General features: G+C 42.6%; 1 protein-coding gene across 4 annotated transcripts in view; it reads right to left on the bottom strand.

Moving 5' to 3' along the window:
* Uvrag (UV radiation resistance associated) overlaps positions 1 to 15,529 on the bottom strand; it is a 231,516-nt gene that overhangs the window by 102,666 nt on the left and 113,321 nt on the right. For all 4 annotated transcript variants that reach the window (XM_048435068.3, XM_048435070.3, XM_048435071.3 and 1 more), the window contains exons 8-10: positions 10,359 to 10,485; positions 1,785 to 1,869; positions 135 to 222 (exon numbers count right to left, since the gene is read on the bottom strand). In XM_048435068.3, the coding sequence (XP_048291025.3) occupies positions 135 to 222; positions 1,785 to 1,869; positions 10,359 to 10,485 (300 nt within the window). The remainder of the gene's footprint in view (positions 1 to 134; positions 223 to 1,784; positions 1,870 to 10,358; positions 10,486 to 15,529) is intronic.

The following is a 15,529-nucleotide window of genomic DNA, read 5'->3' as shown; positions in this document are numbered from 1 at the left end:
TGAGGGTGGAGCTGTCTTCCCAGCTTCCCCAACTGAGTCTTAATAAAATCTTCAAGTGGACACTAGCTGTTAACGTTCTCCTAAACCATGAGAGAGCACATGGAACGACAGCTTGTCAGGAATTGGAAACTTACCAGATCAATAGGGTAAATGTAGGGGAGCTCGGAGAGCAGCTGCCTGCACCGGATTGTCAGCTGAGCGTTGGTCTTCAGAAACAGTTCTCTAACGAGAAAAAACGAAAAGTACATTCGTGAAAAAATGCTTGTATGTTATCTAACACTTATTTCTACCTAATTAATATGGAGAAGATTAAGTGGTCTGTTGTTGGCCAGTGGAGGCAAGAATGACAGAACTCCGAGTCCTGACCGTTTCCTTCACTGGAGGGCTCCTGTGTGTGCCCAGCACTGTCTAGAGTGACAAAGGCTATAACAACTACACACCATGCCTTGAGCGCCCACCGCTGCACACCAGACACTACAAACGTTTGTTCAGTTATCCCACCGACCACAGTGGGCTATCACTACACTCTCTTCTAAGAAGGAAGCAAGATTGGGAGTAAATGTTTAATAACCAGTCACTTAGTGAAGCTGATTTGATTTCAGGGTTTGATCTACCTGGCATGTCCTTAAAACAGAAAGTGTCCTTTCCTAGCCACACGTTATAGCTGGCTCAGGAAACACCCTGCTGTGACATAAGAAAAATAGAACCCTTAAGATGAACCAGTAAACAGTGTTTCCCTGAGTCTGTGAGGCCCTGGAGCAAATTGCCAATAAATTGAACTGAAGGAGGAGTTTGTGGGAATCACTATTTATAGCTGGCTGGTGGCAAACGCAGGTCACCATCTGGAGTTTGTGAAGGTTATCTCCTCACAAGTGTCTGGAGGAACTGTCAGGAGGTATCCAGGCAGTGTCAGAACTGAATTAAACCGTAAGACACACAATTCTGAAAATCTGGGTCAAAAGTATCGTGAAGTTGTGTGTTGGAAAACACTGGCTTCTTCTCCTGTCTGAAGAGCCCTGAATACTTGATGGCTCTGCCAGCGAGCTGTGCAGAGTGACTTCTCAGAGCCCAGCTTCCCTGTCTGCACACTGGGGAGTAGAACAGATATTCTCTCTTTTATTGTAGGTCTAGGATTCTTGAGTCCTCCACTGCTAAAGTTCCTCAGAGGAAACTCTGACACAATAGAACCTGCCACAGGAGTGAGTGAGGGGTTGAGAAAGCACAGGGGTAACCCTGAGCTATGGGCGGGGCAGCTAGTGTGAGGGGAAAAATAAAACCAATTATACAGCTTTACAATGCCAGTTTTTCGAAGTGTATTTGAAAATTCATCAAAGAAGCACCATATTGGGAAGAGGAAAACATAGGACAAAAATGATATTTTAAGAGAAATGCCCTAATAATAGCAGCATCGAGGTGGGGGGTAGGGGTGGGTGGGGCTGGAAAGCTGGAGAGGCGGTGATTAGAGAAACATTCTAGGTATTGTTGAGGTAATCAAATGCAATACCAAGCAGAAGCCAGCTGAAAGGGCATGGAAGACGAGAGAAGCCAAAGTGGCAGCCACAGTGCCTTGGCCTGGGCGAGGAGAAACCATGTTCGTGGTTTAGGCGCTAGCGTAGTACAGACATACAGTAGGTATTTACAGATGCCTGTGGAGTTACTAACAGGGTGCTGAGACACACGGGCACACAGGATGTAAGTAAGTAGCAGCCTTTTTAGACGCTGCTTTTCGTAATGTTCCTGTACCGTGAGTAACACTCAGAGGAGCCGGGTTCGGCTGTGTTTACCTTTTCGCGGTGCACTCCTTCCTCAGCTCACTCAGGGATTCCTTTTGATGCTGGAGCTTGCCATGCTCAGTCGAAAACGCGCTTTCTACAGGGGCGACGGAAGGAGACACCAATGACAAATATAACACTGTGGACATGATGCTCAGCTACGTCTGCCCATGCAGAGCTCAGCTCAGCCACATTCGCCCACGCAGAGCTCAGCCTCACTGCGGACACGATGCTCAGCCACATGCGCACACACAGAGCTCAGCTCAGTCACGTCCGCCCACGCAGAGCTCAGCCTCTGTCCTTGCTGTGAAAGGGGTACCGAGTTAACCGGCAAAGGGATGTCGGTGCAGAGGATTTTGAGATGGGTTAACCAGACGAACTGCTATGGGCTCGTTTGACAGTGGTCCAGCCTCTAGCAGAAGCCAAGCAGCAGGACTCAGACTCTGCCCATGGGGTTCTGGACATTGACCAAGAAATCTTTATGAGACTTTCAAACTACAGACTTCACTCCTGAAAGACGGGGTAACTTATTTTCAACCACAAACTGGACATAACATTATTGAGACTATAAAACGCAGAACAGGAAAGTTACCATTATTTTGACTGCTACACTACAGTTCATATAAGCAGTTTTATGAACCTTCATCTTGCTTGTATATATTTTAGTGAATATCACAGGGCACAGGAAATGTGCATTCTGATTTTTCCACATTTTGTCACAAGCGTTTTTACATGGTGACAGTCTGAGGTGGTGGCTGTATAAAAACGCACCTTTATAGATGTGCTTGTAGCTCGATTATACATTTTTTATCTCACAGGTGCATACCTGAATCCTATTACAGAACATTTCATTTCCTCCCGGTGCTTGCTTTCGTATGTTAATGACTGATGTGTGCCCGTATGCCTGAATTCGGTGACTATATCGAGTGTGATAATAACATCCTTCCCCATCCTCCACTCTGGGAAAATGAGCGCTGGTATTCTGGACAGCCCGGGCCTGATCACATCTCCAGAGGTCCGCTGGCAGAGAGGAACTGTAAAATCCTGACACACTAAGCTGTGCATTTGTCAAAGGACTTTGCTTCATGAACTGTGATGTGGTAAGAAGAGCGACCTAGGGAAGATCAGACAGCAGGCTGACTCGGACCTCAGCACAAAATCCACTTAAGCAGTGTTTGTTTGTTAACTTAGCCAAGGACTCCCGTCATGCTGGACAAACGCTGGACCACAGAGCCAAACCCTGGCCCTAAGCAGTTTATACCCAAGGGTTCTCTAGGCTCCTTTTTCTTTTCTTTCAACTATAAAGACAATAAATGGAAGACTTAAATAAGACCCCAGACTCAGTCAAGGAACTCCACTCATCTTCAGAAGCAAAGTATTCCTCCCGAAACTTAGGTCCACACTCACCAGCCACAAACGTTAGTGATCAAGCGGCCCTAGATTTAGGCAGAGGGCCTCTCTGCATCCTCGCTGTGGTACCACCGTGACAGGCTGTGCCATCTTGGACTCTACCATTGCTTTACTGCACAGGACCTGTAGTGACGCCCCATTCCTGATGCTGGTCACCTGCGTCTTCTCTCTTTGTGCTTTGTTATTCTGGCTACAGCTAATAAGATAATTAACTAATTAACTGAGACAGGATCTCACTGTGTCCTCCTGCCTCGGCCTCCTGTGTGCTGGGATTAAAGGTGTTTATCACTATACCCAGCCCCCGCTTAAATATTCTAATAATCTCTCCACATAACTGACTTTTAGTTTCGCTGACACACTGTGCTCACTTTCTGTTTGAGAATTTCTGTCCTTTACCATTGCCTTCTCTCTGTGAAAAATGGGCTCAGCTTGTCTTCCTTCTCCCTGCTTAGGTTACTGATTTGAGGCCTTTCCTCTTCTTTTTAAATACAGGTGTCAGACTTTCCTCTAGGCTTTTGTTATTTTACGTATTCCTTAAACTTTCATGTTATATTTTCACCCAGTTCAAAATACTCCCTGATTTGCCTCAGCGTTTCTTCTTTTTGACCCGTGGTTTGTAATATATGCTTTGTATAATTCCTAAATTTTTGGAATTTTCCAGTTATCTTCCTAACAGCAATTTCTAATTTATTTTTACTTTGCTCATAAAACTACTCTGTGATTTTAATAACATTATATTTGTTTCTTTCTTAGTACCAGATAATATTTTTAGATTTCTTGGTTGATATGACTGTTCCATGTATATTTGAAAAAACACAAAGCCACTGTACTTGTGTTCAAGAAAAATAGTTCTGCTAGGTTAATGATTCCTGGAGAGACAGGAATAAACATCTCCTTACCCCAGACAGGACAACAAAGACAGACCAAACAAATGATTTTACAGAAGTCTAGTTTGGGATGACTTCCAGAAGCAGGGGTGACTTCTGTGCAGATACACCACTCAAGAAAATGTCTCACTCCTCCAACAACCATTAAAGGGTTAAACCCTTAGAAAGGGGCGGGGCCTCCTATGACAATCACTTCAACCAGGAATAACCGATTAGTATAGACAATTGGTATAGGTTTCATTTGAAGCAACAGAGATTTATTTATTTAAGATGCCTCGTTCCTCAGCACCAGTTTAGAGTGAGTCACAGCCGCTGGTGATGATATGGCATTCCCTGCGGTGTGCTGGTTGGGGGGTGGAGCACTAACTTTATCAGAAACCACAACAACTGTTGAACAGAGTGTGTTACTTTGTGCTGTCCTGGCACAGGGTGGCCCTGTCCTGAGTACAGTCGTTCTTACTGTTTCTTCCGAGTCTATAGTCACTTTCACCTCCACTCTACCTGTCCAGTATTCAAATGCTTATTTATTCCATTGAACCAAACAAGGTCAAGAATTCATTATATGTGCAAAGCAGTGAAAATAAATTGTTATCAAAAGTTCCTTCAAGTAAGCAGAAGCAATGGAATGGGCCACAGGCCCACCTCCCTGCTACTGCCCTTCTTAGCTCCTGCTGGTTATGCCTGGGAACTCCAAGTTTAAAATCCCAGAGGGCTCTCTGCCAGGAAGCCAGAAAGCAGCCTTCCCATGTCTGTCTGGGTAGCTCTTTCCCTCTACCTCATTTATCCAAATAGTCTTCTCTATGCTGGATCTCTGAGGACTTTCTGTTCCCACCATCACTATGGACTTATCCCTCATGTCTCTATCACTTCTACCAATGGGTGATACCCCAAACTACCTTCAGAACTGTCTCCCCAGCTAGGCGTATACCAATGTTCCACCCTGCGGAGACAGAGCCTCTGTACAACGCAACACAGGCGTTAAAACGCTATAGTTTTAACAACCAAATGTCACTGTTGGGGACTATAAATTTGACAGCCAAAGAATATGAACATTGCTTCCATCAAGAAAACAAAACACGGCTTCTTCAGGCTTTCTTTCGCCCTGAGAATTTGGTCTTAGACTGGCCATTGGCCAACTCCTGTCAAAGTTACAGTTAAAGCCAATAAACTATCATTTTGAGTTTTACATATGATGTCAGATGACCAAAATCAATATTCTTGGACTGTGAAAGTTCTCTCCCCACTAAACCGTATTTTCTGTATAAGAATTAGGATACTGTCCTTTTCATGGATTAATAGGTGTTTGGGGTGTGAATTTTCACCATGAATTTTGCAAAACAGCAATTGACTGTATTTAATTATAAAACTTACTAACACATAAAAATCTGCACATTAACCCTCCCCCCAGAACTCAGCACTAAGAAAATAAATTTCCTCCCTTTGAGGAACTGTTCCCCTGCAGCAGGGATGGGAGCAGCCGGTGGCTCTTGTACTTCTGCACAACTGGTCCGACTGATGCGGGCAGCACTCACTTTAGGTCGTAGAACGGAAGCTTTGACTTTGGGGTTTTGACTATTTGGAGAGCCCACAGATATATCTAGCTAAAATATTACCTATACTACACTCAGGACTCTAGACAAGTCTGGATTTTGTCTAGGCTAGACAACCAACACCAGCTTTCAGAGTGCTGGAATTATAAAAATCACCACTCACACAGCACAGTCTTAAATAGGGATGGTTTCACTTTTCCCCAACATTTGGACGCTCTGTGCATACCCCATGAAGGCCCAAGGGGGTAAGCAAAGCTACACAGCTCACTTGAAATATTGCCTAAAATAACCACAAAGCACAAGGAGGTACCTTGCCTAGCAAGCCTATTTTGATTCTCTGTTTTGCTTTCACACTTTTGGAGAAGACCAGTCTCTCTAATTCCCAAACTTTTCTTCCCTAGCTCTAATAATTTGATAATGACCTCACCTCACAGGCTAGAGAAACACTAGGATATTGTGAAATTCCGGCCATCAATAATTCGTAAGCAAATTGCCCAGCTGTAATTTTCTCTGCTTTGTCTTATTCACGAAAAAAGGAAATACTTCCAAGTCAACTCTGAACTCCTTTAAATTCAACTCTGTCTCACACCAACACATCACAGTGTGAGCACAGTGTGAGCATGTGTGAGCACGCTTGTTCAATCACTCAGATCACTCAGATACTTTTAGTGGAAGGAACACAGTGATGCATTGGTGTGATGTGAATAGTGATGCATCACTGTGTTCCATCCACCTCACACCAATGCATCACTGTGTTCCACCCACACCAATGCATCACTGTGTTCTAGTTAACACTAATTTATCATTGCACTCCACTTCACACCAATGCATCACTGTGTTCTAGTTCAGACTAATGTATCATTGCACTCTACTTCACACCAATGCATCACTGTTTCACCTCACACCAACAAATCACTGTGTTCCAGCTCACACCAATGCATCACTGCATTCCAGTTCACAATACTGTATCAAGGCAGCCCATTTCACATCAATGCATCACTGAATTCCATCTCACACCAATGTATCTGAGTGATTGAACAAGTGTGCTCACACTGCGCCCACACACGCCCACACATGCTTGTCTTGTGTCCCTTAAATGCCTCATGATCATTATTTTACTTCAGTACTAAATTATCTCATTACAATGTGTTCTTACTAAGTGTTACTTCCTGAAATTTGGGGGGGAGCAAGTGGAAAAACTAGTAAACCAAAATACAATTCTGTCAGGTGTTTTATTTCTTTATATAAGTATCTTTACCCTTTTTATAATCCATTTAAGACAATACCAGAAAAAATTGTCATAAGTATATTTAATAGTCTTGAAAGTAGGACGTGAAGCTTGCTTTGTGTCTATGCTGTGTCTTCTTCACTCTCTGTCTGGTTTCTACTGCCTCTTGGAAGCTGCATCAATACCAACAGCCCAGAGCTATACGATACTAAGTCGGGCATTCGGAGCTGGCAAGTTAGCACCATGGGGAAAAGCACTTGCTTTACAAGTCTCAAGACCTGCCTGGGTCTTTTTGGTTTTTTTTTAAAGATTTATTTATTAAATATAAGTGTTCTGCTTGCATGTACACCTGCAGGACAGAAGAAGGCACTAGATTTCAGTACAGATGGTTGTGAGTCATAATGTGGTTGCTGGGAATAGAACTCAGGACCTCTGGAAGACCTCTGGAAGACCTCTGGAAGACCTCTGGAAGAACATGCTCTTAACCTCTGAGCCGTCTCTCCAGCCCCAACCTGTCTGAGTTTAATGCATGAAATTCATGAAAAAAGCTCTAAATGTGGAGGCAGGCATTTGTAATCCTAGTACTCCTTGGTTGAGACGGGAGGCCAAGACAGGAGAATCATATTATCAGTATTACTGGCAGCACACCTCAAGGCACTCATAAGGCCCCAGGTTCGATCCCAACCACCTTGGGAAAAAGCAGCCTCCTCCTACAAATATCAGAGAACTACACTCTTGCAAAACTGATTCCTGCCAACATCTACTCGTAAAAGATCTGAACACCTTTCCTTAAGAGCAGGGTTCCATGTTACTTTCTGAACCTAGTTTGCAGCAGACTGACTTTGATAGGGTGTTGGATCTGTAAAGATGTATGGGCTGAGCCAGGACAAGAGACCTTGCCAGCAACACAGCAGTAACTGAGAGAAATACTTGGATTGACACCCTAATAGGGAAACCAACTACTAATATCTTTCCGGAATAAAGAAATATCCACATTAACAAACATGAGTTTTGAAGAGATCTCCTTACGGCTCAGCTGAAAGCTGTTGCGGGCAAGTTGAGAACCACTGCTTTTGAGGTGCAGGGAGAGAAAACTTCTAGGTGGGGCTAATTAGGCCCTCAGGAGTTAGAATCACTTGGCAAGTCCACAGCAGGAATAGAAACTCTATCTCGTCTCTTTTTAGTAAATCATCTTGCAACGGATTTTTATCACCAAAAGCAGACAGATAGAACAGGCACTTGGTGTGTTCAGATCGTCCACACAAGTGAATACCCATGGCTCTTGCTCTACGTGTACTGAACAAAAGACGCAGAAGCAATTCCTTTTGGGCTATCAGAAGAATAAGCAGCAAAATCAAGGTCAAATATCAAACATTCCTGACCTTGTCCCCTCGCCAGGCTCTCGGGCTCAGACTTGTAAGTATGAGTCTGCCTACCAAGTATGGCCTTGGTGAGCAACAGTACCCCAAAGTACAGCAAGACTTTATAAATAAATAAACTTAGTTACTGTCTGTACCCAGCTACAGTCCTGTGCTTTACTGTATTTACCATAGGATCGACATTAGATCCTAACTTCCTGATGCCTCAGTATTAAAACCAACCGGTCTGATGCATCGTGACACAGACTCGTCACTCTTTCTTTCTAGGATCCTCCTGCCTCTGCCTCTCGAGTGCTGGGATTAAAGGCTTGAGTCACCACCGCCCAAGTAAAGTGAATCATTAAAAATTATTTTATTATTTGGTATGTACAGGTATTTTACCTACATATATGTCTGTGTATAATATGTGTGCCTTATAATCAGGAAGGTCAAAAGTGGGTGCTGAGTCCCCCGGGATGGACCTATGCATGGCTGTGAATCGCTGTGCGGGTGCTGAGAAACAAACCCAGGTGCTCTGAAAGAGCAGTCAATGCTCTCAATCACTGAGTCATCTCTCCTGTCAAAATTTCTTTTGAACATAATATAAAAATCAGTATTGCTTAAAAAAAAGCCAATTATAAATTTACATACCATCAACAAATAGGAAATAAAATTTAAACAGAACTACACTAGTCTTATAAGGCATCAGAGAATAGGATTAACTTCAATGAAGCAAAGACCCATGCATTACTGTTTCAACAGTATTGTGTAAAGAAAGATCTAACAAACAATGGCACATGGGGTTTTCTTGGGGTGGTAGACAAAACCTTGAGATTCCATTTCCCACAATTCTCCATTATAAAATAATCGAGCACCATTAAACTCCTAGCAAGGCTTTCTGTTTTGTCTAGAAATTCATATGAAAATGCAAACAACCAAGATGATTTGAAAGGAAAACAACTAAATTGAAGACTTCAACAAACAACAAACACCAGGAAAATGAAAATCTACAGAAGTGAGAAGTAGGTGAATGGGCTGGAGCGGAGGGTCCTGCACAGATCTGGAGCAGGTGACCGCGACTTAACTCACACCAAAGTGAACGAGTGCTCAGTGGGTCTCAAAGGAACAGAATGCTAGTTTTAACCATCGACACACAACCGATTCCAGATGAGTTGATGGTGTGAATGTGGACAGTAAAACCGGAAAGAGTTCTGAAGAACACACAGAAGGCCCTGAAGCCTCAAACGTAGACTCAAAGAATGAGCGAGGATGCGAGCTAAGGATGGGGACTATGTTCCAACTGCGCATGCCAAAGACAGTCCCTTCATCCATAAAGAACAAGGAACTCTGTAAACTAGCGGTATAAGAATTTAATAAATATCCGAAAGACATCAACTGACACCTTACCAAAGACTCATCTAAGGTGTGTACAATAGTGCTGCGTGAACGGAACCCAGAACTTCAAGGGCAAACCCCACAAACCACACCAAATGTGCACACAGACCAGGACGCAGAGCAAAGATGGAGTCAAGTAAATAAAAAACTCTTTTGGAAAAGCTTTAAACACCATTTACTAGAGCTGAAGAGAGGTAGCCACACTCCAACCTGTGTTTTACTCCTCGGTTTCTAGCCAACTGGAATGAACTTTTATCTCCATTAAGAAACACGTGCTAGAACACACACAGAAGGGCTAATTGTAATAGTCTCAAACCGGAGACTACCGACAGTGAAAGCAAATAAATAAATAAATAAATAAATATTTGCATGATGGCTTTAAGAGTCAATTATAGTTACAGATGACTCTAACAAGCATGTTGAAAAGCTAGCACACAAAAAGTGTACATTTGATTTCTATAAAATTAGGTAAAACCAATCTCTGGTCTCATAAGTGAAGGTACCTGGTTAGTGTGGTTGGAATCATGGAGGATGGCGGGAAGCACCAGAACATGCCACAGGATAGCGAGTCTTTAGTAATGGTTCCACTGACTGAGATTCTACTTACATGTGTGTCTGCTCACTTTGTGAAAAGTAAAGTTACATATATCTCAATATATAAAGATTGGTACATAAACCAGGCAGGGTGGCACCTGCCAAGATATGTATCTGAGCCTGTGGAGAGAAGGAACCATGGAGCGCCGAGGAAGGCTACTCACCCGTGTCCTGGAGAGCCACTTGCTGCTTATGCAGGAAGGCCATCTCCCGGCCCAGGGCTTTCTTCTGTCGTTCCAGTTCGTTTCGAAGCACCAAAATTTTTAACCGCAGACATTCGCTTTCTTTTTTCTAAGTAAGTAAAATCACAGGAAAATTTATGAATATAAAGGAAGTCATAGCTATAACTGTACATCTACCATGCTTCAAACCAATAATGACCAAATACTCATTAACCTACAGGTCTTTGTGTAATTATCAGCAGCCATGACTTAAAGGCAGAAGTAAGGAAAAACAAGTAGAAACGAACCTTGTCTAGGAACTCAAATCTCTAGCAGAAGTAAGAAGCGGGGGGTGGGGGGAAGACATTAACAGGTCGGAAGAACCTGAGCTGGACACCCCACATAGACAAAGATAACACAAAACACCAGGCAAAATAATGATGCATCACAGTCAAACGACATTTATTCTAGAATTTATCCTTAGCAAGCAAGCTAAGGAAGAACAGCATCTGATAAAAATGTGTACAGATAATAAAGGTATACGATAAAGACATACAACAAAACACACTACTTGGCTGGGCCGTGGTGGTGCACGCCTTTAATCCCAACGCTCGGGAGGCAGAGGCAGGAGGACCTCTGTGAGTTTGAAGCCAGCCTGGTGTACAGAGAGAATTCCAGGACACATACCAAAGCTACACAGAGAAACTCTGTCTTGAAAAAAAAAACAAAACCAAAGAAACCACACTACTTATGAATGATAGGAACAAAGAACAGTGGAAACACCTTTTGCTGGTTCCTTTACATCACATTTAATGGTAAGAGCTAAGCCCTCTCCCCTAGGTTTAGGAACAGATGAGAAGTTACTTTACTGCTCCATGACAATGAAAAAGGAGCCCAGCAGTGGTGGCCCACGCTTTTAATCCCAGCACTCAGGAGGCAAAGGCAGGAGGATCTCTGTGAATTCAAGATCCCATGAGCAAGCTGGCTAGTTAAACTAGTTATATCAGTGAGCTCTGGGTTCAACCGGGAGACCCTGCTTCGGTGAAAAGATGGAAAGGATTGAGGAAGATTCCTGATGTCAGCCTTGGGCCTCTGATGTACACACACACACACACACACACACACACACACACACACAAGAGGTGTGAGCAGACATGTACATGTATACATACCACACGCATATGCACGTACATATGTGCATGCAGGCGTGCAGAAGGGGACATATATCCTTTTCTGGAATTCCATTTACAAATCCGACATCCCTGACTGCACAATGAAGGTATTTTTTTCCCTGCTCACATGAGCATGCACTATCATGACGCATCTTTGCTAGTCTCCATTACGTGGTATCAATAATACACTTTTCATAATTTTCTATGATATAAATCAAATTGTAATTTGGCCATGCCTGGTAAACTGCTGTCTTTTCCAAAAGTATGACAAAGCTAATTATAAGTATAATAGAAAAATACACTTACTTAACAAAATAAAAATTAACAAAATGTGGAACAAGCGGCTTGATGTTCTCAAAGGAAGACCTTGATGATTTATAGACAATAAAGAAAACTGGGAATTGAGTGCGAGGCATGGTGACATGACCCTACAGAAGCAAGTGCCAAACAAATAAACAAACAAACAAATGATTCTGGGCAACTGTGTTGAGCACTCTGTGGCAATTCTTTCTCTCCCAGAGTGCTCTCTCCTCATCCCTGAAATAATCACTCTAAACAGATGGCATGAAAATCCACTAGCAACACACAAGCCAACAGTACAAAACCTTATTTCCTAACCATTACATTAGGCTTGAGACATCCAGGAAATATGCCCTTAAAAATAACACCGTGTAAACGTTTGAGGGACTTACTACCTAGTTTTAGCTGCTTTCTATTAACTTAGATGTTTATTGTGTTTTGTCAAAACACCATGAAAACAAAGACCCAAAGATCGAGGGTGTTCTAAAACATGGAAGAGACCAAGTACCCATCGACAAATTGGTGAAAAAGCAAAATGTACTGTGTACGTGGAATATTCCATTTGAAAAAGGGAGGAACCCTGGCATAGGCAATGATGTGGAAAAATCTTTAAGATTTATGTTACGTGAAATGAATAAGGTGTAAACAGCCCCTTTATGTCCGACTCATTTTCTGTGAGGGAATGTAGCTCAGCGGTAGAGCACATGCTGACCGCAGACAAGGCCCTGGGTTCATTGCCAGTGTGTGTGTGGGGGGGGAGGATAAGGAAAGAGAAGGAATGTGAACCCAGCAAGGTGGCAGGCGCAGGAGTCAGTACCTAACAGCTATGAAGCTTCAGTTTTCCAAATATAAAGCTTTGGTGACAGACGGTAGGGGTGACTGCACAACACTGTGAATGTATTAATACCAATAAAGTATACATTTAAAAATGACTGAACGGGTCTGGAGAGATGGCTCAGCGATAAAGAGTACTGATTTGGCTTCAGTTCTCAACACTCACATGACAGTTCAAAACTCTCTGTAAATCCAGTTCCAGGAGACCCAACACTGCTGGCAAAAAACACCAAAGCACATAAATAAAATACAGGTCTGGAGAGATGGTTTAGAGGTTAAGAGCACTGGTTGCTCTTCCAGGGGTCCTGAGTTCAATTCCCAGCAACCATTGTGAGCAATGGCTCACAACCATCTGTAATGAGATCTGGTGCCCACTTCTGGTGTGCAGGCATATGTGCAGACAGAATATTGTATACATAATAAATAAATAAATACATACATACATTTTAAAAAATTATATATGAATTTAAAAAGAAAGGAAAGGAGATAAAAAAAAGATTACACCTGGCTGAGAAGCTGCCTCAGAGAGTAAGGCTCACTACTCAGCTTCGCGACACGCGCTGGACTCCTAGAACTCACGCGGTAGAAGGAGAGAATTCACTCCACAAGCCTGTTTGGCCTCCATGTGAGCACCATGGCATGTGAATGAACAAATAAATAAATAAATAAATGGATTTTTTAAATCACTGAGATTAGAAATGATCTGTTATGTGTTTTATAATTAAAGAAATTGGAAGGGTCAATGAGGTTGTTTATTATTTGGGGGAAAAAAAGGAGCCAAACCCAGAAGAGTTTTCTTTAGTGATCAGAAGTCTTGGGTCTTCTGACATCACTGAGGAGAAAATAAATAAAATCTTCAGAAGCTTACTTGGGCAGAGAGAGAAAGCATTTTTAAGAAAACACAACGTGGCTAGTGGGGTAACTTGCTCTGTTCCTGGGTACACACTCAAACTGGGAATGTTTTCTTTATTCAAAGCACAAAACTTACAAGTTAATCTAAATACAAAGTTAACATGGGAAGGCGTGAGTGCAGCGTGCTTGTGTTATGGTCCATGTGAGGATGCTGGCCCATTTGTGGAAAGAGATCCATCAGCTCAAACCGGGACTGTTGGCTCCCGTTTCTGAGGAGTAAGCAAACCCTGCCCATGTGCATGCCTCTGCTTCCTTGTTCGTACTTCAAAGGTGCGCTGATCGCAGCTCTTAGCATAACGTAAGCACCTTCTACCGGGGGCTGCGCTCCACTCAGCTCTGAGGTGCACGTACAGCTAATGTCACACATCCACCCCGATGATCTATCATCTTTAATCAGATTTTGTACACATCTCAGAAATTGCAGACATGCAAGTTTGCAAGCACACATTCCTACTTACGGGTCTTTAGAAGAAAATCATGGGAAACATTAAACAATCATTTAAATATTAACACAAACAAGTATTTTCTCATAGATCATACTGGAGCTGAAACTCCTCAGACATAAGTTCCTAAACAACCGTCCTGGGATAATGAAGGTTTCAAACGTGAAGTCACACTGAGCAGTTGGGCCCTTTTCATGGTCATGTTCCATGTATGGAACATGTGAATGTCTACTTGGGTGCTGCAAAGAACTCACTACCAAACTAGATGAGAGTTTCTAAGGCCTTTCAATAAATTGTTATATGTATTTGTGTGTGTGTGTGTGTGTGTGTGTGTGTGTGCGCGCGCGCACAAGCCAGGGCACGTATCACAGTCAGAGAGCAACGTTGGGAGTCAGCTCTCTCCCTGCCACCACGTGGGTTTTAGGGACTGAACCGGGCTTGTCAGGCTAGGTGGCATGTGCCTTTACCCAGTGAGCCACCTCATCATCTCTTATTAAGCAAGAACTCAGTTTGAAAAATCTGTTATACTAACATAGATTTGCTACTGGCACTTTAATTTTAATTAGAAAAATCTTTTTAATTTCCCAGATTCGACTTCTAACATAATTAATAGTACAGCCTAAATTCTTAGAGATTATCACAATTAACATATTTAAGGATCCTAAGAGCAAAACATTTGAGAAATTAGTGATTAGAGCATGTTTTATCTTATCCGTAGTCAGCGCCAGCAACTGGAAGTAATTAACAATCTAGAAAATATCTCAGAGCTGTGGAAGTTAACAAATTGCTTCCAAATGTCACTTTTAGGTTGTTTTTCTTCCATCTACGTGTAGCCAATCCTTAAGAAAGAGAGAATGCTTCCTTAGAAAATATTTAACCCAATTTATTAATTCCATAGACTCAGTAGCATTATCAGTCCTAAAACTCAGGTATAGGCTGAAAATTAAATTATAGTAAGAGTTGAGCTTCTAAGTAAGAATAAACACCTACAAACTAGTCTTTTAATAAATCAAATGTATGAAAAACTGCGTATTTCTTGAGTGGTCAGTGGCAGGCTGCTCTGAAGAGTCCACGTTTGGATTAGGCACACAACACACACAGGCGATTCTCCCTCTTTATTCTGTGGCTTTGCCCTGAAAGTGGCTCTAGAGGCCGGCAGGAAATCACTGTCTACACGGGGAGGAACCAGAAATGACGCAGGATACCAGAATTGGGGAAGACAGAAAATAGGTACCCCAAATTCTGTTGAAACTCAATGAACTCTCAGACTGAACCCAAACCCACACGTGTGTAGATGAACACAAAACTGCTTATGCTCAAGAGTTAAAAATACTTTTTAACTGGAATCATAACTTTTTAGCTAGAATCATAGCCATGCAGGCTGGAGGCACAGCAGTTTGAGTTTAAGCAAGTGGACTATGTGCTAAAATACATCCTCCAAAGCCAAGTCTCCAGGTCTCCAGATCACACTCAGAATGTGACCGGGGCGGTGTGCAATATCGCTCAATCCGTG

The sequence above is a fragment of the Myodes glareolus genome, chromosome 24 (genome assembly GCF_982192425.1).
Source record: "Myodes glareolus chromosome 24, mMyoGla1.1, whole genome shotgun sequence".
NCBI classification, from domain to species: Eukaryota; Metazoa; Chordata; class Mammalia; order Rodentia; family Cricetidae; genus Myodes; species Myodes glareolus.
Note: the sequence above shows the minus strand (reverse complement) of the source record. Positions and strands in the feature narration are given on the sequence as shown.